The sequence below is a fragment of the Fusarium verticillioides genome, chromosome 3 (assembly GCF_000149555.1).
Source record: "Fusarium verticillioides 7600 chromosome 3, whole genome shotgun sequence".
NCBI classification, from domain to species: Eukaryota; Fungi; Ascomycota; class Sordariomycetes; order Hypocreales; family Nectriaceae; genus Fusarium; species Fusarium verticillioides.
Window position 1 is genome coordinate 1,670,355 of NC_031677.1, and position 19,478 is coordinate 1,689,832.

At 49.3% G+C, this 19,478-nt stretch overlaps 5 protein-coding genes across 9 annotated transcripts; 2 read left to right on the forward strand and 3 right to left on the reverse strand.

The window, feature by feature from the left end:
* The first annotated feature begins 143 nt into the window (after positions 1-143).
* On the forward strand, positions 144-2,746 carry FVEG_08030 (hypothetical protein). The gene is made up of 3 exons (XM_018896797.1): positions 144-476; positions 533-1,618; positions 1,684-2,746. Exons 1-2 carry the CDS (start codon positions 343-345, stop codon positions 1,251-1,253), a joined length of 855 nt encoding a protein of 284 aa, XP_018754323.1. The 5' UTR covers positions 144-342; the 3' UTR covers positions 1,254-1,618; positions 1,684-2,746.
* On the reverse strand, positions 1,244-3,101 carry FVEG_08031 (hypothetical protein). The gene is made up of 3 exons (XM_018896798.1): positions 2,025-3,101; positions 1,673-1,967; positions 1,244-1,606 (listed from the first exon to the last, which is right to left on the reverse strand). The coding sequence occupies exons 1-3, from the start codon at positions 2,856-2,858 to the stop codon at positions 1,389-1,391; spliced, it is 1,347 nt and encodes a 448-aa protein (XP_018754324.1). The 5' UTR covers positions 2,859-3,101; the 3' UTR covers positions 1,244-1,388.
* Positions 3,102-4,552: 1,451 nt separating this feature from the next.
* On the reverse strand, positions 4,553-8,281 carry FVEG_08032 (hypothetical protein). Of its 4 annotated transcripts, none has more exons than XM_018896800.1 (3): positions 8,001-8,281; positions 6,580-7,739; positions 4,553-6,517 (listed from the first exon to the last, which is right to left on the reverse strand). In XM_018896800.1, exons 2-3 carry the CDS (start codon positions 7,345-7,347, stop codon positions 5,372-5,374), a joined length of 1,914 nt encoding a protein of 637 aa, XP_018754326.1. In that variant the 5' UTR covers positions 7,348-7,739; positions 8,001-8,281; the 3' UTR covers positions 4,553-5,371. The 4 variants fall into 4 exon arrangements, with proteins under 4 accessions (XP_018754326.1, XP_018754327.1, XP_018754325.1 ...); XM_018896799.1 differs by having other exon boundaries at positions 4,584-6,517; positions 6,580-7,867; XM_018896802.1 differs by having other exon boundaries at positions 4,586-6,517; positions 6,580-7,742.
* A 1,803-nt stretch (positions 8,282-10,084) lies between these two features.
* On the reverse strand, positions 10,085-13,025 carry FVEG_16237 (hypothetical protein). Of its 2 annotated transcripts, XM_018905476.1 has the most exons (2): positions 11,864-13,025; positions 10,085-11,815 (listed from the first exon to the last, which is right to left on the reverse strand). In XM_018905476.1, exon 2 carries the CDS (start codon positions 10,629-10,631, stop codon positions 10,302-10,304), a length of 330 nt encoding a protein of 109 aa, XP_018754330.1. In that variant the 5' UTR covers positions 10,632-11,815; positions 11,864-13,025; the 3' UTR covers positions 10,085-10,301. The 2 variants fall into 2 exon arrangements, with proteins under 2 accessions (XP_018754330.1, XP_018754329.1); XM_018905475.1 differs by having other exon boundaries at positions 10,085-13,025.
* Positions 13,026-13,529: 504 nt separating this feature from the next.
* Positions 13,530-17,553, forward strand: FVEG_08033 (hypothetical protein). Its single transcript, XM_018896803.1, has 4 exons — positions 13,530-14,351; positions 14,478-15,557; positions 15,611-16,150; positions 16,210-17,553. The coding sequence occupies exons 1-4, from the start codon at positions 14,340-14,342 to the stop codon at positions 16,495-16,497; spliced, it is 1,920 nt and encodes a 639-aa protein (XP_018754331.1). The 5' UTR covers positions 13,530-14,339; the 3' UTR covers positions 16,498-17,553.
* The last annotated feature ends 1,925 nt before the right edge of the window (positions 17,554-19,478 follow it).

Here is a 19,478-nt window from a genome sequence, read left to right on the forward strand (position 1 = left end):
ACTTATTCGATTCTGTAGATCTTATTGGAACGCCAGATATAGGTGCCCAACCCGATAAGTTGGAACCTTGATCCGATTGGCCTATACCGGGGTTCGAAAGTTCCGACATCCCAAGACCCCTCACCTTGGTCCAGACGAGTGCCGATGTCTAGAACTGGGAACAACATCCGCCCCCAATTTAAAGAAGCTTCTGCTATAAAAAACGGCCAAAAGAACTAACGCCTCCGATCTGAGTTTCTCGCATCTAATACCCAATCCTTCACTGACCTCCGCGAACAGCCCCTGTGATCAGCATTTCCTTTCGGGTCATAGCGTCGATAGTCACCCATAAAGCGAAACAAGATGGCCGATATTGCCGAAGACAAATCCCTGGGACTCACTTACGCGTCTCACCAATACGGGAAACATGACCGTCAGAAACTAGGCGTATGGCGGTTTGCTGATCGCCCGGCCCAAAAAACTGGTTATTGGGTGGTGTAAGGGTTTCCCATCGATCTACTATTTCTCCGGTTTCACTATTAACAGCTTTCAGCTTCATCCATGGAGGTGCCTGGCGTGATCCTCGTAACAATGAGAACGATTTCACCGAGTCTATCAAGCGTATTGTCATCTCGGGTGCAGTTGCGATACTGGACATTGCTGGCTTTGTTAGCATCGACTATCGGCTATCACCTCACCCAGACTTCCCTCAAGAGTCTGCCACCATAAAACACCCAGGTCATTTGGAAGATATCTGGTCAGCTTTGAACTACCTACAAGGCAAGTACGAGTTGTCAAACAACTACATCCTGGTCGGTCATTCTGCGGGTGCAACACTCGCGTTCCAACTTCTCATGAGTGGGGACATTCTCGCCTCTCACCCCAAGGGACCCTTGCCCCTTGCCATTGTTGGAGTATCAGGTATATTCGATCTTGTTGGGCTCAATGACAGGCATAACGGCGGGTATGCTGGCTTTATCGAAGCCGCATTCGGTGACGATGAGTCTGCCTGGGAGAAGGCCTCTCCAGCCCGATTTGGATCAAGCTTTAGAGACAACTGGGCAAGTGGGAAATTAGCAATGCTTGCATGGTCTACTGAGGATACACTTATTGATGAGCCGGAGATTGATAATATGGCATCCCTTTTAACAGAGCAGGGACTCAAAGTTGAAGTTAATAAGCACCTCAGAGGCGAGCACGATTTTGTATGGCACGACGGGAGCCAGATTGCTCGCCTAGTCATCACCACTCTTCATCACTTAAACAGGATATAAAAAGGCCTTTGATATATCATTATATTCGCTTTAGACATTACCATTTACTTGTTGTCTTACTTAAGAGCCTATGCCTTCTTATTCAAAGTAAACGCCGAATCCTTGTATTAGTGTACTTGCCCAATCTTGTGCCTCTTATTTCTTTTTCATCAGAACAAATCCAGTTGACGCAACTCGAGATGAAGCAATCATGAGAGCACCAAACAGAAAAACAGTACCACCCCAAATCTGTGCATATACAAAATTGCCATTCGATTTATCCAGGATGGCACCAGCAGTCGGGGGTCCAGCCAAGCTGGCAAATGCAGAAATCGTCTGAACCATACCGAAGCGAGTACCCATTTTACGGGGATCTTGATTACTTGGTCAGTCATGTACAAGAGAACAAACGGCAAGGCAAACGTCGGAGGATCTCTTACCTTTGGTCAAGCTCGCATTAGCACCAACAAATGTCCCCTGACATGCGCCGTTCACGAATCCAAAGAAGACGCAGAAAGCGTACATGCCGGCGACGGACTTAACGCCAATCCAGCAGTACACCATGACGCTGAGTGCAGTCATCCCAATAAGGAATGCGTTTATCGGTCCCAGGATATTGTCTGCCAGGTATCCCATTATAGGCCGTGCAGGAATACTCATTGCGTTCACAATCAGCAGCAAGCTGACAGCTTCAACTGCTGTAAACCCGATTACGTTGCGAGCATAAACGTTGATCTATTTACTGTTAGCGACAATATCGCAGTACGGCTGGTCTTGGAAGGAGCCACTTACATAAAAGAAACCAAAGTATAAGGCATAAAAGTTCAGAAACGCGCCCAGCACGAACAATAAATAGGGGAGTTCCCTGAAGGCTTCCCATTCTATCAAGGGCCCTGATTTTCTCGGGGCGAGGTAAGGCTTTAGTATGAGATTTGCGGCAACTATCAAGACGAGAGCGACGAAACCAGCACAGCGGACGGCCCATGGGAAACCTATTTGTGGAATGAGATATTGGAGAGTGGCTGGGAAGATGATGGAACCCAGCCCAGTGCCCGTTGCAGCCAGCGCCAGAGCAAATGCCTTCTTGGCTTTGAAATACGAACCAACAACAGTCACAGCAGGCATGAATAGCAAGGCTAAGCCAATGCCTGTGCAAACACCCTGTGACAAGAATATTTGCCAATACTCTTTACACAGACTGGTCATGAAGGTTCCCAAGATAGCCAGGAAGCTTCCGAAGGCGACAGTCTCTCTGGTATATCCAGCATCGGCCAGACGGCCAGCTGGGCCACAGAACGCGAACGTCAGGAAAGTCTGGCAGGAACCGATCCAAGAGATCTGAGACGAGGGCAATCCAAGCGATTCTTCATAATGAAGCTGGTATACACCAAAGGAGGCGGGGTAGCCCCATGCCAAGCAATTGATGAAGACACCAGCAAGAACTTGAGACCAAGCTGTGAAGCCTCCATCTGGTGGGTCGAAACTTTCAGGATCAAAGACCGGAGGGGGGGCGTTTGTATTTGAAATAGTGTGATGGAGGTCTTGAAGGTCCTCTGGATTGCCTTCAGAAGGGCATGGTGACGACTGCCTCCGAGTTGGCGTCTTCTCTACATCCTTGCCAAACATTGTTGATACGATAAAGTGTATAGTATTAAGGTGTGTTCCATTGATATGCTAGAACATGGACTGGCCAGCAAGTAGTAGAATTTGAGGTTGCCAGGCATAGTTTCGGGGCTATTCAACTGGGACGACCGACAACTATATACGTCCTTGTCTCTGCCCCATCCCGATCAGAGTCGATTTCTTCATAATTGAGTCAAGGATTTTTCTCGAAGGGCGCAATCCTATGGTTGCTTGCCGATATCGCGCCCCACAAACCCCAGATCGGGTTACTATAGTTGTTGCTCTCAATTTCAGTCAACATCATTTGCTGACCTGTGGTGAATCATGGGGTAACGATTCTGAGTGCCAACCGCGCCCTTCAACTACATTGGTGTCCGGGTCAGACAGAGCCGGATTTACAATGAGCACGACGTAGATATATTACATCCCGATCATCACGCGGCCATAACGTTGACGTTGGCTTGCAACAGGCCGGCTTTCATTACAAAGCATTATGAACGTACCTTGAGCCAAACCCGAGATAGAAATAAAGTATTGAAGGAAAATCCTCCCAAGTGAATATAATTTATCAGTATCACCCAAATGGTCTGTTTGAAAATCCCACTATAATGAACAATAAATACCATTACTTCATGTTCAGGGTAGCCTGTGCCGGTCGCCCCACTAACCGCCGACGAACCGAACCCTACCGATGGCCGGCATCGTTTATTTCCGGAGTCGGAAGTCCGTTAGTCTGACGCGTGGGGCCAATGAAACGTCTCCGAAGAAGTCACGGGTGGTCGCGGCCGGAGCCGGCGCCAGGGGTCAAGATAAACAACGATAAATAATCGATGGTGAGGATTCCTGTGCCACCGCTGAAGAGTTTGCGCCGTTTATGAAATAAGCTATTGTTGTTGCTCTGGAGGAATGCTTGAAACATCATGATAGCATAAACTTAGACATTGACTTTGAGAAATCGCAATTAACTTACTGTTTTGAAACGGCACAGCCCGCATCTCAAAATTTAAGCATATACCGGTGCTCGAGTTGAACGCACAATTGACCAACTTGGACATTGATTATTTTATTCTGTCAACTAGCATCAATGCCCTAGTCAGCCAAAACAGAAACCCAAAAAAAAAAAAAAAACACGACAAGAAATTACCCCGCGCTCGTAATGGAGGGGTAAACAACAATGGCGGTAAAGAAAAACATGATGTAAGGCTCTCACGTGAGGTCATGATGCGTCCAACGGCCAATCGGCTTACAGATCGTCTCCGCATCGGCAAAAGGTGGAGCGGGAACGGCACGCTAGTTCAGGTTGTGATGGTGGGGGGCAGCCGATTTGCGGTAGGGGTGCAGAATACCTAGACCACAATATCTCTGCACAGAATATTTCAAGATATTGAGTCGGAATATACCTGATGAGGGTAAAAAAAAAAAAAAAGTTTCGAGGTGGAGGTGTCGTTCTGTGAGGCGTGATGTAGAAGTCTCACTCTAAATGTTGCAGTTAACCGTTTCGCGGCGTTTCGGCAAACGATGCCGAAGTTTCGGGCTTGCGCTGTCGCGAAACGGCCTCAAAACACAAGCATGGTCAATATCAGCAATCAATATTTAAATATGCCTCAAAACATTGGCAAGGCGGTCGCGCAATACCAGAATGCATGGCCTATCATTCTGGAGACTTTATATGAGCAGCGCATTACGGTAGCTCGTGTCGCACACTTTCACATTCACGCGCGTTGATGAACCTAATTAATCTCAGGCATGTTGTATGAAGTTAGTTGCGTACAACAAGATATAGAAAAGTCGCTAGAAAACAGAATAACATATCGGAAACATTTGGCCTTTTGCCACATTAACCCGTTCCTTTGCGCGGTCGGTGTGGCATCCAGACAGCATCCCTTTTTAGTCATGCATCTCGATCAGAATGCGCCTCAAGCACACACACGATAAACCTTCCATATACCGTTCCTGTCCTGCCTTCTAAACCTTGGGAGATTTTCCAAGCACCATGCCCCTTGTTCCCCACCGTATCGCACCTTTTCTGAGTGGTTTGCCTGATGGAACTGCTGCCCATAAGTCCATCGCGATTCAGACGCGGCTGAACGTCAACCTCGCTGAGCCTGGAGGCAACCAAAACAATGTTGAATCGGAGGAAAAATATTTTTTGTTAAAGAAAAAAAAAAGACACTCGACAACTCCTACATCTTGCCTCGAAACGCCGTATAAGGAGAGTAATGGCCGAACGGCCGTCATTATTACATCCTCCTGAGTATCATCATGAGTGCTGCCCTCTCGCCTGCAAGCTAGAAGAACCAGGGAAAACATAAAAAGAAAACATTTGAGTGCATGGCCCATTTGTTGGTAAACCGTTGGGACCCATTGGGAAGATTTGTACAAGTCATTCATGCCACATCGACAAAGATGACAAGTAAGCCGACAACGACGCCAGTAAAACTGTTGTGTCAAAGCTCAAAGACCAGTATATACAACAATATTGAAAACCTTCAGGCGGTGTGACTGAAGCCAGGCGCTTATCGCTTGCGCTTCTTGGACTTATCCATTGTCATGGCAGCAGCCGCGATGGGTGCAGCGGGTAATAGCGCAGGTTGGACAACGGCGGTGACCTCATCCTTCTTGATGGGCACTCCCATGTGACGACCGTATCGACCCTTTCGGCCGTTGCCTTCATCCTCACTAATGCACTGGTCTGCCGACAGGCCAGCATCACGACAACGTCCACAAGGCCTTTGGCGATCACACCCCTTCTTGCTCTTTCTGCAGCGTTGGCAGCGAGGCTTGGTGGAAAGATCAGGCTGGTCATCCTCGCCAGGGGCAAGTGGAGTTTGTCCGGTAGACGCAATGGATTGCTTTCGCGAAGGGGGCATAGAAGCTGGCGACATTGGGCCACTTGGGACAGGGGGCAGCTTCTTGCCCTTGACGCCATTAGAGGGACGGGGAGCCTTGGAGGACTTGGCCGATGGTGCTTTAGAAACAGAGGCAGATGCCTTAGGTTTAGCAGGGGCTTTCTGAGTCTTGCCAGGCTTGCTCTTGCCAGTCGAGAGCAGAGACTCGTCAGCGCCATCCTCATAGTCAGCATCGTCTCCACTAACTTCGGCGCTTTCAGGGGGTGGCATGAAGTGTGACTCGGTGGTCTGATAGACATTGCCAGCAGTGCTGGAAATATCTAGCTTCTGGCGTCGCGCAGGAGGCAATTCGGTCTCACTCTCGCTTTCGCCATCACTAGTAGCTCCAGTCGAGGAAGCAGCATCAGCTCTGCCACTGAATGTATCATCGAGAGTAGAAGCAGAGGTTCGGCCGTGGGAGACGTTGGACATGTCACCAAGTCGCATCAGCTGGATAGCAACATCCTTGTCCTCCTCAGACACACAACTGCCAATAGTTGGGTCGGGAGTAGGAAGGATTCCCATGGCGCTACTGGTATATCCGCCACTGTTTCGGTTTCGGCGATCGGGTCCCGGGGTTGAGTAGAGATTGGGATGTGTGATGCCATGTGAATAGCCTTGGGGCGACTGCATAGGGCGAGGGTTTATGAAGGGATTTTGATGAGGCTGCACGAACGGCATTGCGGGCCGATGAGGCTCAGCTCGGCGAGCAGGAGATACGGAAGGATTCGATGTCGCCGCAGGCATCTGGGGTGGTGCGAACAATGGAAGTTCCTGTGGCCCAACATTGTCAGTCTCTCTGAGCCCGCCTTGTCAAAATGGCGGTCTCCACTTACCGAGCTTTCGAACTTGGCCCTTTTACGACGGCCACCTTCAACAATGTTCTCGACACTGATATCAGTAGTAGGTAGTTGGTCCTTGTTCTTTCCAGATGTCGAGTCATGCTCATCATTGCTGCTATAGCCGTTTATACTGTCGCTGTATAGTTCGGTATGACTCCGAGAGGCAGAAGCTCGGGTCTTGGAGGAGCGAGAACGGCCCTTCTTCCCATTTGTGCTGGCAGAAGCACTTCTTCGGCCACGAGCAGTGTTGGGGGATGGGCTTCGTCTCCGTGATGTCCGAGAGCTGGGCCTGGACAACTCTTGGGGTAAGCGCTGAGCCTGAGTGGCAGTATAGCCATTGTCGCTGTAGTAAGGGTGGGTGCCAACTGATGAGTTATGGTAAGGGTGGGGAGAATACGCAGTTGCATTCGCCGGAGGTTCCTCTATAACCCTGACGTATACTACCATATTGTTTCGAAAGTTCTCGTACCGGGCAATTAGAGTGTTCCCAAGATCATCTTCGAAACTGACTCCCTTTGACCCGGTCGGACCCGAGTACAGACCATAAAAGTTCTTCACGGTAGTGACAATGGAGTCCGTTGTGTCGTGGGGGTATATCTGCACTCGCATTGGCAAGCGCGCACGGCAATGGGGGGATTCGAGAAACAATAGCTCAAATGCGACGTTCTTGGGTGTCGATGTCTGTTGGGGTGAGACACTGCCGCCATTTGATGACGCTCCAGAAGGAACGATAGCAGTGCTGAGAGGCGAAATTGAAGCCATTGTGAAGCTGAGAGGGTGTTTATTGTGTCGATAGAGATGGGTGTTGTAGAATTGATGGGAGTGGTTGGGTTGATGGGTTTAAGTGGTGTTTGCGGGCTTTGCCTGGGATAGACTGGGCCCGGCCCTGTTCACGACAAGATCGCTCAACAGTACGCTCAATGCTATATGCGAGGTCAAGGACCAGAAAAGCAGACAAGACAAGATGCGTAAAAAGCGATGTCAAAATGTAGATGAAGAATCAAGGGATAATCAACATCCACGCCGTAGGCGGTAAGCGCCGAGTCTTGTGTGTGCTGTGTGGTCTCAGGGCTTTGGACTTGCGGTGCGTATGACGACGATGAACGGTGGAGGGTTTTCGTTAGAACGACAGCGACGGTAAAAAGATCGATATGCTGCTTGTTTCGAAGCCTGTCAGTAACTGGGAAACGGCTGGATGGTCTGAGGAACTGTCGAGTAGATGATGAAGAAGACCTCTCGAGTAGAGGATGGGTAGATTGAGGGTCGGGGCAGTCTGGCGCTTCTTGGGACGGGGACAACGGATGAAGCAGAGAGGACATGAACTTGGGGACTCAGGATGGAAGAGGGGAGAATCGGGGCCTTGAGATTGGGTCTCGATGGGGATCGCGCACAATAACACAGGCGATGGGACTTACCAGAGAGGTCTTGATCCGTGTTGGGATGGTTGTGGCGGCGTTGAAGAGTCGGCAAGAGGATGTGCATGAGGAAAAGAGGAGCCAGACCAGACGAGAGAAGAGAGGTTGTTGAATTTGAACGGAGCTGGGCTCACTAACACGAGAACACTCCGTTTAGGGGGGGCAAGCGTTAAGAACTCCTGAAGGAGGCCTGGAAATTAGGCCAGCAGACCGCTAAAGACGGCCCTGGGCAGCGTGCGACAACCTGTAATTACAGCGTCTGGGCCAGAAGTTAGGGATGGGGAAACATGGCTGATGCTGAAATTGAGCCAGGGCTGGTTGGATGGCTTGCCCTGAGGGGAGGGGACTCATTGCCCAGGACCCATCCATTGTGGTTCCTCGCCGATGAACCCGAGCATCTAGGTATTCAAGGAACTGCCATGACGTGCCTCTAATCTCGGTATTACTGTGGCAGATACCGTGAAAAGGTAGCCCGACGCTTAGAATAGACACTGTAGATTTGCTTTTGGTTTCTACGTTGTGACTGACTTCAGGGGAAAAGAGGGCGCATTCTCGACTCCTCCCGCGCGAACGAACCTAGAAAAGCGGATGCGGCGGTGCATATGCGCAGCGCAAACCGATCAGTATCTTTTTGCGCGCACGTCGCATACACTATAGTCTCGATTCGTTGAGCACTCTTGAGTCGCTTGATAAAATCATCAAAATATGAACTCTCCATCTGAATCTCGTCTGCGACTCCTCACAGGCTTTGAAACTTGTGCGGGCCAGTTATCAGAATGGGTTGCAAGGACCTGGGCAGCCATATGTCGATCCCCCAGCAGCAGAGCAAGGCGCATATTCGGGTCTTTATACGGTGATGATGAGCCTTTGCAACGGCCATATCTTGTTTAGACTCGTCGCAAGATTATAAGTCTGGGCCATAAGGTCCAGGAACAGGCCGGTGAGCAACGCAAAAGTAATGCGCCTGTCTAAATTCCAGCTATTGAAGCTGTGTAAAGCCTGTCGCTTTCAGTTGAATATTGGCTCCATATCGCCGAGCACCATGACGGACTGACAGTGTATGCATGGGTTGCCCATTTCAGCGGATCCTGGGAACCTTGGATTGCTGGCTTCCTTTCCCTCCCGAAACTCTCACTCGAGCGCTGGCTATTGCTACGGAGTATGGTCTCATCGGCCACTCACGATCCATCGACTACTAGCTACATATCCATCGCTCCAAGAAGCGACCCGAGTTAGGCTAGACACTGGTCGTTGGCGACCAACAACTGTGACCGTACTCCCAATGGAAAAGAATCCTCAAGCCCAGCCCCTCTTGATCCAGTGTCTCTGACACTTGTTGGTGGCCTCGTGTGAGTCTGTGACTGTTGACGACCCTCACCTCCAATCCAAATGTGGTGTGGTTAGTCTAAGAAGAGGAGACAACGAACAACAACATCTGCAGTGGTTCCCGCTAGCTTCTGCTGATAATGTATGTACATAGTGTACATAGTCCATACCGTAGAATATGCTCAGCGACATCGCTTGTTGTTGAGCTGCGATCGCGCGCACACACGCACACTTTACCTGCGAATTCCTCCTCCGCGCTCCAATGGGAGCGTGCGAAGCTTGTCCAGGGTTCAATGCGACCTCAATCAGGACTTGTTACAGATGTTATACTCTGGCGCAGAGTTGTCGGTCATGATACAATTGATCTCTATGGATATAGGGCTAGCAATGAAGACTCCGTGGTCTGAAGACTCAGTCAAAAGTTCCGAAATAGTAGAAGGTATGTTGAGAAGAACCCTTTTGAGGTCGACACACTGAGAAAGCGGAGAGCTCTCGATTCAACGGCTCAGAGATGTCTGAGTTGGTGGTTGCAACAGATTCACCAGCAGCCAATCGCACTGATTCTCAAGGTCGACCGAGCTGGGGATCTGTCTAGGTTGATCATGTGTCGAAATAAGCTTGGCACACGGTAAGCATCACGAACGATCTGTGTTAACGAGGAATTTTGGAGAGCTTGAAAGGGGATAATAGGGAATCTTGGGTATGTCAAGTCCTTCACTGTATGGATAAGTTTTCAAGAATAATATTGAGGTGTCGCTGTGCCCTTGAAGATGCAATATGAGAGACACCCCTTTGTGGCGATATTGATTATGACACCTTGATGTTCCAGTTTTTTTGGTACTACAAACTACCTAGCTATCGAACACTTACCCGACAAGATTCTTATGATATGGACAGCAAAGTATTCGGTGCGCTTCAATCCCACATGATTAAAAAACAACGCCATACAGGGCCTTCTGATGCGCAAATCAGCGACTAAGGAGTGAAGTTGCGCCAGTTCATTATCAACTTGCGCTTCCATGATGGCCATTGACCACTCCGAGGGATGATGCGCTTAGCTTGCGAGTGATTCCGAGACAAAAGAAATCCAAGCGTCAAGAGCTCAGCTAGCCTTTGTGTGCCAGGCGCATACCTCCAAAGGTTCAAAGCGCTCAAAATAGAATTACAATAATAGTCGTTCCTGTTGAACAGAGATTGATGGTACCGAAGAATGGAAATGCGCCTGTTCAGAACCTCAGTCAATTGCGTTGACATTACATTCATCCTCGTCCCCCACCAACAGGAACAGCCAATTGTCCGTGTCATGATAACCCTCGTTCGGCGCCTGGGCCTGGTCGATCAATTTCCCTTCTCTAGGGTTTCATCTTGAACCGTTCAGGCAGCGGTCGTAGCGATTAGCTTGCGGCGTACGAGGGACGAGAAAGATGGTGGAATGGCATCTTGGATTGGACCTTGGCCACACGTTCGGCTTGTTTTGTTTCAGCATGAGGCCAGAGCACGCGTGAACGTGAATGTGAGTGAACGTGGAGGTAGCTATGGATGTGGATGATGGTCCCATGGATCCGTTGTGATGGCGGCACCCCAATTGGTCTCTTTTCTGGTCCGACAGAGACTCAATAGTCTCAATCCGACCACAAGTATGTTGTTTATTATCCTGTATCAGTACGTACGTCTAATCTATTCAACTGTATATCAGACTCGTGGACCCTTAGAATGGCCACAGTTCAAAGGATATGGAATACACCAACCAGCCCATGCATATTGAGGGCCCTCAAGGACCCGTGACTGACTAGTCCGGAACATGCATATCCTGGACAAGCCAAGCAAACCCTTGCCACATGTTGCGAACCAAAGATGCGCAATGCGCTGCATGATATCTTTTCGCATTGCCTTCTATAGTAGACTTCATAGCACAATCTTCTAACCGCCGTGATAAGAAAGATGTCGCAGTAAATGCGCCGTCCATAACCAAAGCGCATATCCCATATCTCGTCTTTCTCTGTGTCGCACAGCGTTACATTGAGAGCAAAGCATGCGATGCGCCCACCGTCCATCAAGCATGACGCTTGCGCGCACGCTGTCACCGCCCCGCCCTGGATTATCCACGTTTGGATGCGCTGGCGCAAAATTTAGGTGATCGTGGTCAACAACAAAAAAAAAAAAAAAAAAAAACCAGATGCGACAAGGAAAGGCTCCATCGACCGAATCAGCGTTCGTCACAGCCCAGCTTGGAGTTATGAGACGAGCCTGGGCCGTGGTCACCTCATCTCCAGATGTCTCTCGGATATGTCTTCCACGAGACTCCAAGGCTCCGCCACCAGCTGGGACTATCTGCGACAAGCGAGATAGGTAGGTAGATAATACGCATATTCGATATCGAGGTGACAGGGCCTATCCGATTTGCTCTCGCGATCAGGGCGCGGCGCACAAAAGATACGGTGTGTGTATCTGTTACCTCCTACCCTTGTTCGTCTGCCTACCTGTGCTGTCTATTTTGTCTATCAAGCAATGCGACGAGATTCGGCATTTATCCTTACATTTATACACACTTTGCTGTAGCAGAAACGTATCTGCATTTAAATCGAACTGCGCCTAACAGGATATACGTATTGCCTCACAGGCAGACAGGTTTACTTCTTATCACCACCCACCCAACTGGTTTCTTTGGCATGTGGCGTCGCTAGGTTCTCATTGCGTACTTCGGAACTTTGCTCTTGTTTCTCATATCCATGTGCCCAACGGATTAGCCACTATTTGCACCCGTTGAGTCCCGCTCGAGTTCCATGGCACAAAGTGGCACAGTCCGATGCCAAAAAGGTTGCGCTGAGTCCTGATGCGACTGTGTCGCGACTGGGCAAGTTGAGTCTCGTCATATAGAAGTAGATTGAACATAGCAGTAGGAGAGAAATAAGGAAACCGCTTAGTTACGTCGTAATCGGGACAGTAATTGGACCTACAATCGCCACAGTGATGACATAGGGTTATTGGCGACCGACGTCGCAACTTCATGAGCTGTCACATTTTTGGGAGTCCAGCCGTTTTGTGTTTCGCCGCTCTTGAGGCATCTTGAAATTACCACTGTCGTCTGTATTGATATTATATGCCAATTACATCTTACAGATTGACGATCTAGATATGGTTACTCGTTGCGTTCAACCAATTTAACGAATACAAACGTTCTCTCAAGACTACACATTCGTAGTTTAGAGACCCTGTCCACGCCAGATGATTCTGGCCAAATGACACTGATGAGTTACAATACCGCATCGATCGAAGATGCGAGAAACGGTGGCGCAGAACGGGTCCTGGTGCAGCTTGCGTGGCGGGCTGTTTTGCTTAACCATGATGGAGGCATCGCATGACAGTGAAACAAGCGCAGATATTGGCGTGCTTCAAACTAATATCTGTCATAGTATTCCATTGCTGGCCCAGAGGAACAGCCATATAAGATAATCGAATTTTTGACATTACGAGACGTTTGTATTCGTTGTGGCAGACGAACTTGACTGTAATGACTGGGCGCAATTCCTGATACTTTCTATCTGTACACAAAATTGCGCATATCGGCGGGGAGGCATAACTGGGCGACGGCGCGCATCGATGAATTGTCTCGGCGGTCTCGGAAAGGAAAGGAAAGGGGGATGTGATCCTCCCTGATTCAATTCGCGACAGGTCTCGGCAGACTTTTTATTCTTGGTGGACTACGGAGTATGAGGTTTTTAGAGACGCCGTTGGGTTTACGAATGATTTAGGTCACGTGAAATCGTGCTCCTTTGGCGCGCTTAGTTACCTTGATAAGACGCGATAAAGATTATCGAGCAAATATAATCAACATTGGAAAATTATGCCGCAAATCGGGGAGATTGCTACATAAATTAAACTTGTTTGAACCTTTAAGATACAGGCGCATATCATTGAGCTATTATTTGTGTTCTAAATGTCTTAGACACCACATAGACGACGTCAACGTCTTAAATAACTTTTCTGGTGAGACGCGACGTAAGTCGAGATAAGCTGGATAAGGCTGTTCTATTCCAAAACAAGTATAACGCCTGGTAGAGCGCCATCGCCGTGACGACAGGTTGGAAACGAGCCAGGGCCCGGTGGCGGCCCGTGCGCCATCACTCACCGAGCTTAGTGAGCCTGTTCTCCTTGAACTAAAGGGCCAAAAATAACGTCGTACCTGAGAGTTAGCAGCATAAACAAACAAACAAAATCTCATCTCCAGCAATAAGTGGATACCACTGGGGCCGGCCATCCAATCAGATCACAGCGTCTGCTCAGCACTGGCAAGGCATGAGGCTTCCACAACCATTTACGTTGTCCCGTTGCCCGTTGCACAGTTACGAACAGGATGTGGATGGATGTGCATGCTCTCCTCAAACCCAGCTCTTCGGAGGTACCTTTATTATTCCATCATCGCCGCATTCTCATCTGCCTTTGTTCTATAACCTTTCATTCCCATTTTCCCTCCAACGCCCTGAGCATTTAGAGCTTCTAGTGCTGCCATCATCACCGCTGATCTCGACGAGCATCAGCTCAGTTCTACCAGGGCTAATCTCCCCGTCCAATGCCCCCCTGCGCGCCCGGGCCCCTAATCTCACGAACACCCACCAGTCCAAAGCTATTGCCTGCTGCTGCTTCTTTTGTTCCTACTGAGAAATAAAAACAACACCAAACACGCCTTGTTCATCAAGCTTCCCTCCCCGGCTTCCTCATCATTCAATGTTCGACACAGCCTGAGATAGCACCCCAAACATATTGCGCGCAGTAGTCGATACGAGAAGGGAAGAGTCAACACGGCCTAGCACTGCAAGCCACTCGTCACCTGCCAACTGCCATCGCAACTGTAATTGCAGCATCTTAGATGATAAATCAACGCGCCGACTTCAAACGCCAGAACATCCTTCCAGCATCCGTACGCGATCTTGACCACCAGCATCCTATTAATCGCGTTCTTACCACATCAAACAACCTTTTTCATCCACGCAATTCTCAATTTTGAACGTCACTATGGACGCCAGGGTACGTCGTCATACTCTATCTCCCTGATTAGTTTCCGCTGCCGTGACTTGGCAGCCACTTCTCCCTTGCACCAAGATACATACCAGTACCCGTTATAGAATTGTAAGCTAATATCATATTCCTCAGCCTTTTCGACCGCGTGGCGCAGAAAACGCTCCCCATCTTCAACAATCAAACAAGTCTTCTGGAAATATGGTAATGGCCAACGCAAACACAGCAGCCGGTTTCCGTGGCCCAGCGAAGCGAGCCGCCTTCGGTGATATGACCAATGTTAGCAAACAGGCTGTATACGCTCGTGATGAAGGCAAATCGATCAAGGTTTATGCATCGAATGGTGTTAACAACAACCAAGGTGGCGCGCCACTAAACAAGGAGAACGCTGTCTATAGCAACGATTCTTTCTCTCGTCCCGCCCAAAGGCTACCCAACATCTCGTCGACACGAACCGTCCTAGAAAATAAGCCTTCTGACGCGAACAAGAAGACATCGCGAAACAACGGTCAAGAAACGTACGTCAGGAAAGATACCCACAATGCCACAAAGGCTCCTGCTCCGTCAACTCAGAATGCCCCTGCTCTTCAGCCTCGCCACTATAAGAGCCAACCTCAGCTCAAACCTCAGCAACAGCAAGCTAGTCTGCGTCGCACCCAAAGCAAGCAGCTGGAAAAGATAGTGCCAAAAGCGGATGTCGAGCTCGGCCCCAAATCCTATAACCCTGCTGTAATGTCGCTGCAGGAGGCTGATTATCCCTACGACCAAGGCGCCTACCTTGATTCTATGTATCTCCCCATCGAGACCGGCGTCGACCTGGATATGCTTCAGAAGGAGGAATATCCCGAGTCACACATCAAGCTGCCCGAGATATCTGAGGAAGAACCCATTGTCCCCATCTCTTATGACCCCTCTGTCCCTTCCATGTCAGAGCCTGAAGAATGCTGGGAGGAGGCTGATGACGAGGACTTTGATGACCAAGACCAAGCATACACAACAGCCCACTCAGTTCGCTCGCGGGATATGACTGCTGGGGGTGCTACAGAAGTTGTTCCACTGCCTCGTGTGACAGCTCGCGTTCAACGCGAACTTGAGGATGCACGCGAGGAGGTGGAGCGTACTCGCACACAAGACGAGGTTGAAGAAGAGCTATGGGATGTCAGCATGGTTGCCGAGTATGGTGACGAGATTTTCGAGTATATGCGCGAGCTTGAGGTAAAGAGTCATGTTTGTCTTGCTCTCATCTCAAAACTAACAATACTTTGCAGATCAGAATGCTCCCTAACGCGCACTACATGGACAACCAAACCGAGATTCAGTGGTCAATGCGATCAGTCCTAATGGACTGGCTGGTACAGGTTCACAACCGATTTGGTCTCTTGCCTGAGACCCTTTTCCTGACAGTCAATTACATCGACCGTTTCCTTTCCCAAAAGATCGTCTCAATTGGCAAGCTTCAACTTGTCGGTGCCACCGCAATCTTGGTAGCCTCCAAGTACGAAGAGATTAACTGTCCTTCTTTGGGCGAGATCGTCTACATGGTTGACAATGGCTACACTGCCGACGAGGTTCTGAAGGCCGAGCGTTTCATGCTTAGTATGCTGAGCTTCGAGCTGGGTTGGCCAGGGCCCATGAGCTTCTTGCGACGTGTTAGCAAAGCTGATGACTATGATCTTGAGACTCGAACTCTAGCCAAGTACTTCCTGGAATTGACCATCATGGACGAGCGATTCGTGGCATCTCCCCCTAGCTTCCTGGCTGCGGGTGCACATTGTCTTTCTCGACTCATTCTCAAGAAGGGTGACTGGGTAAGTTGGAGTCATGACGATACTCATATATCTATCACGCACGCTAACTTGCAATGTAGACTAAGCAGCATGTCTTCTACTCGGGCTATACCTGGAGTCAGTTGAAGAACTTGGTGACGATGATGATCGAATGCTGTGATCGGCCGGACCAGCACCACGCCGCCGTCTTTGAAAAGTATACGGACCGCCGGTACAAGGGGGCGTCTTTGTTAGTCCAAGAAGCTCTTGATACTGGCTTCACCCTTCCTCACCAGCTATCCCCCGTTCGCCGAGAGCTTCAAGGGTATCGCGAAGGCAGTACTGAGTTGTCCATTGCGCAGCCCCAACTCATCCCCATTAAGGGATAAGAAGCCATCATGAACCGGTTGGCACATGCTCGTGGGGGTTTTTTCTGGTTCATGGCGCCCACCAACTTCTCGCCATTTCTTCTCTTCTCCAGCCTGACGTCGAGCATTACGACCTGCCACACCGGCGACTGAGGTGTTTTGACTGCTGTTGTCGCTGCATCGGTACTTGACCGGACCGGCGTTTCTTCAGTTCTTCAGCCGGACCGGAATAGCATGTGCAGCCAGCTCTGGACAAGCCCTAATTATCTACCTCGGACTCTGTCTCGACGCAAGTTACGGTTTTTTTCGCTCTTGGATGGGCTTTCTTTCTTGCCCTAATCTCTAAAAGACGGTGGTTCTTTTTGACACGAACTCTTTAATAATACCCCGCCGGGGCTGGGCACAACACAACAACTTACCAGCAATATGAGCGGCGACACTCCCCACCCTAGACTCCTCTTCGCCATCAAACGCCTTGCTTCAACCCCAGACAATGGAGCTTGTAGGGGGGGGGGGGGGGAATCAGTGGAGGGAAAGGTACAAATACTGTATAACGACTCTGGATGACTGTTACGAATATCACGATTGTGCGACTGCGATTATATCATCTTTTGTTGCCTATTTGGCTGGTTTAATGCATTTTCGGAATTCGGCGTTTGCGGGAACGGCCTCTTTCACTACCAACTTACATACATGCGACTGCATATATGTAATTGTAAGTGGGATATGGACTGGGGAACAAGGCGTATGGAGGATTCTTCAGGGACCGTTGGGGAAGGCGGCTGGCCTTTCGAACCGTGGGGGTCTCGCGATTTCAAGCAGAATGGAGTCGACCGACCATAGACCAGAGCAAGTGGGATGGAGATATAATCAGCCATGATCACCACTGCCACTATCGCCAGTAACCCCATAGGCCCCAAGTTTGCATTTACAGTAGTATATAGATTAGTAGAGGCTCTGGACGCGTGTATGGTATCTAATCCTCAATTCTCTTGTTTCAATATTGTCACTTGATGTTCCTTGCGCCATTTAGTACGTCAGACCAGCTGCGCTTTGCATATGTTGCTTCAGTGCTAAGCTGGTGCATGTCTTTACCATGTTAAGGGTTTCCAATAGAGATACCTACTTTTTATCTCTAGTATTTTGCAAGGTGGGTTTTGTTTTCTATAATGTATGGGCGTCACTTGCTGGTCGACTTATATGAATAACGAGATAGGAAAATGTAGTTTTTTTCTTCTTCATTCCCCCATGGTGCAATGCATCTTGTAGGTCGCTTAAGTCAGTTATGATATGCTGACACGACTTGTCAGCCACAAGAATTATATCATGCTGGGGGATCTATGCATGTATGTATGTATACAGGACTAACTAACGAACAAGATCACGAAACCTATCGCCAACTGTAATCATCATATCGAGGGGAATATACTAAGGGCGAGCTTACCCCGACCCTAGCTTAAAACCCCCGACATTTCCCCACGGAGGATTCTCCTTGCCTGATGGGTACGAGCGCCCACTAATAAGCAGAACAAGGGATAGACATTGGACTAGTTGTGGTAGAGTCCAGGGGGAAAATGCTCTGTGCTGACCGGGAATTCCCGGCAATTCGGATTTCCGCAATACCATAGAGTTGTGAGAAGTAGACTCAAGTACCTAAGGTACCTACCTACCTATTGATACCAACTCCCCGTTGGTCCAGGGATACCAAGGTAAGTCAGGGTTCTTTAAAGTGACAGCAAGTATTCTGATAGGCGCGCGAGCAAGTTAGCCTTACAGGTGATGGCAAACTGGCAATAGGTTCTGCAAGGTTACATGCCCTGATGGAGAAACATGGAAGATGCAGTAAATCATGGTGAAAATGGCTTCTGTTGGAGTTTCACCTTGGCCAAATTTGGTCAAAGAATAGCATTGAGCTGTGCTCGTGACCTAGGTGTGCTTGAACTTTGAAGAAAGATTCCACTTGAAATGACCAGGCCCCAAAGCTGCACTAGAGAGTCTGTCGGCACCATGTGACGTCTAAGAAATTGAGGGAGGGCTTCTGCTATTCTGGAAACATGGATACTGTCCGTTGTCGCAGGCGCGGGCAAACCCTCCGCGACTCCGATTCTGGGACACAGGATATCGTGTATTATTAACTAGGCGAGAACAGGTGAGCAACAATTTACGGATACATCAGGAGCCTTGATTAAGCACTATCAGGGGATCATCGTTAATGACCCCGTACTGAAGAATCTGCATTACCTGCAGCATGATAGATTGCGCTACGGCCCAGCGGAACCGCGATGGCACATATGATTTTTCGACACTTCTCATGAAAGACAAGGGACTCGCTCCTCCCACGTCAGAGAAGGCTGCGAGACCCGGAAGGGTAGAAGAAATGGAACCCAAGCACGTCGATCCGGGCAACGAAGTATAACCTCAAGATCCAAGCCCAGTCACTGGCTCTAAACCAGAGACGATTGCCTTGCCGCCTATACACTTCATCGATATATCCACAGCATGAGAACGTCTTATGCTTTTAGGATCGTTAATAAAAACACAAAATAGTAGCTTGGACTGTGCTGAATCAAGCAGTTGGCGCTCCTCCGAACTCCGGTTAGGCGGGTCAGTCCTGGGGTCCATCTCCACAACCATATGCCACCCCGGGATCGGGGAAGGGAGCTTTCCCGGTGTTACGGAAGAGAAACGGCATTCTTCTGGAGAGCGCACATTCAATAGGTTTCCTTTGTACGCGGTTTATATCAGTTGTATATTCTCATGGTTTCTGATACCTGTGTCAGTGAGGCATTCAGGACTCTGGTAGCTGACCATGATTTCCTTCTTGAGGCTCAATCTTTGAGGCAACGACCGATATATCCAGGTTCGCTAAAGGACCTTGCCCAGGAGGTGCCCGGACGCGCCAACTTGGAAGGGGTCCACAGATTAGATCCATTAGATGGATATGTATGCACGCCCACATGTGAGGAGATGATGTATCTCAAGGTACCGTTACTCGAGCTGGC

Excerpts from the sequence above, each read along its gene's own strand:
- FVEG_08032 (XM_018896800.1), bottom strand. The coding sequence starts at position 7,347 with ATGGCTTCAATTTCGCCTCTCAGCACTGCTATCGTTCCTTCTGGAGCG. Across the intron at positions 6,518-6,579 it reads GGGCCAAGTTCGAAAGCTCG|GAACTTCCATTGTTCGCACC; the intron begins GTAAGTGGAGAC and ends GTTGGGCCACAG.
- FVEG_16237 (XM_018905476.1), bottom strand. The coding sequence starts at position 10,631 with ATGACACGGACAATTGGCTGTTCCTGTTGGTGGGGGACGAGGATGAAT.
- FVEG_08033 (XM_018896803.1), top strand. Across the intron at positions 15,558-15,610 it reads AGTATATGCGCGAGCTTGAG|ATCAGAATGCTCCCTAACGC; the intron begins GTAAAGAGTCAT and ends AATACTTTGCAG. Across the intron at positions 16,151-16,209 it reads TTCTCAAGAAGGGTGACTGG|ACTAAGCAGCATGTCTTCTA; the intron begins GTAAGTTGGAGT and ends CTTGCAATGTAG.
- FVEG_08030 (XM_018896797.1), top strand. The coding sequence starts at position 343 with ATGGCCGATATTGCCGAAGACAAATCCCTGGGACTCACTTACGCGTCT. Across the intron at positions 477-532 it reads AAAACTGGTTATTGGGTGGT|CTTCATCCATGGAGGTGCCT; the intron begins GTAAGGGTTTCC and ends AACAGCTTTCAG.
- FVEG_08031 (XM_018896798.1), bottom strand. The coding sequence starts at position 2,858 with ATGTTTGGCAAGGATGTAGAGAAGACGCCAACTCGGAGGCAGTCGTCA. Across the intron at positions 1,968-2,024 it reads TATACTTTGGTTTCTTTTAT|ATCAACGTTTATGCTCGCAA; the intron begins GTAAGTGGCTCC and ends AACAGTAAATAG. Across the intron at positions 1,607-1,672 it reads TAATGCGAGCTTGACCAAAG|ATCCCCGTAAAATGGGTACT; the intron begins GTAAGAGATCCT and ends CAAGTAATCAAG.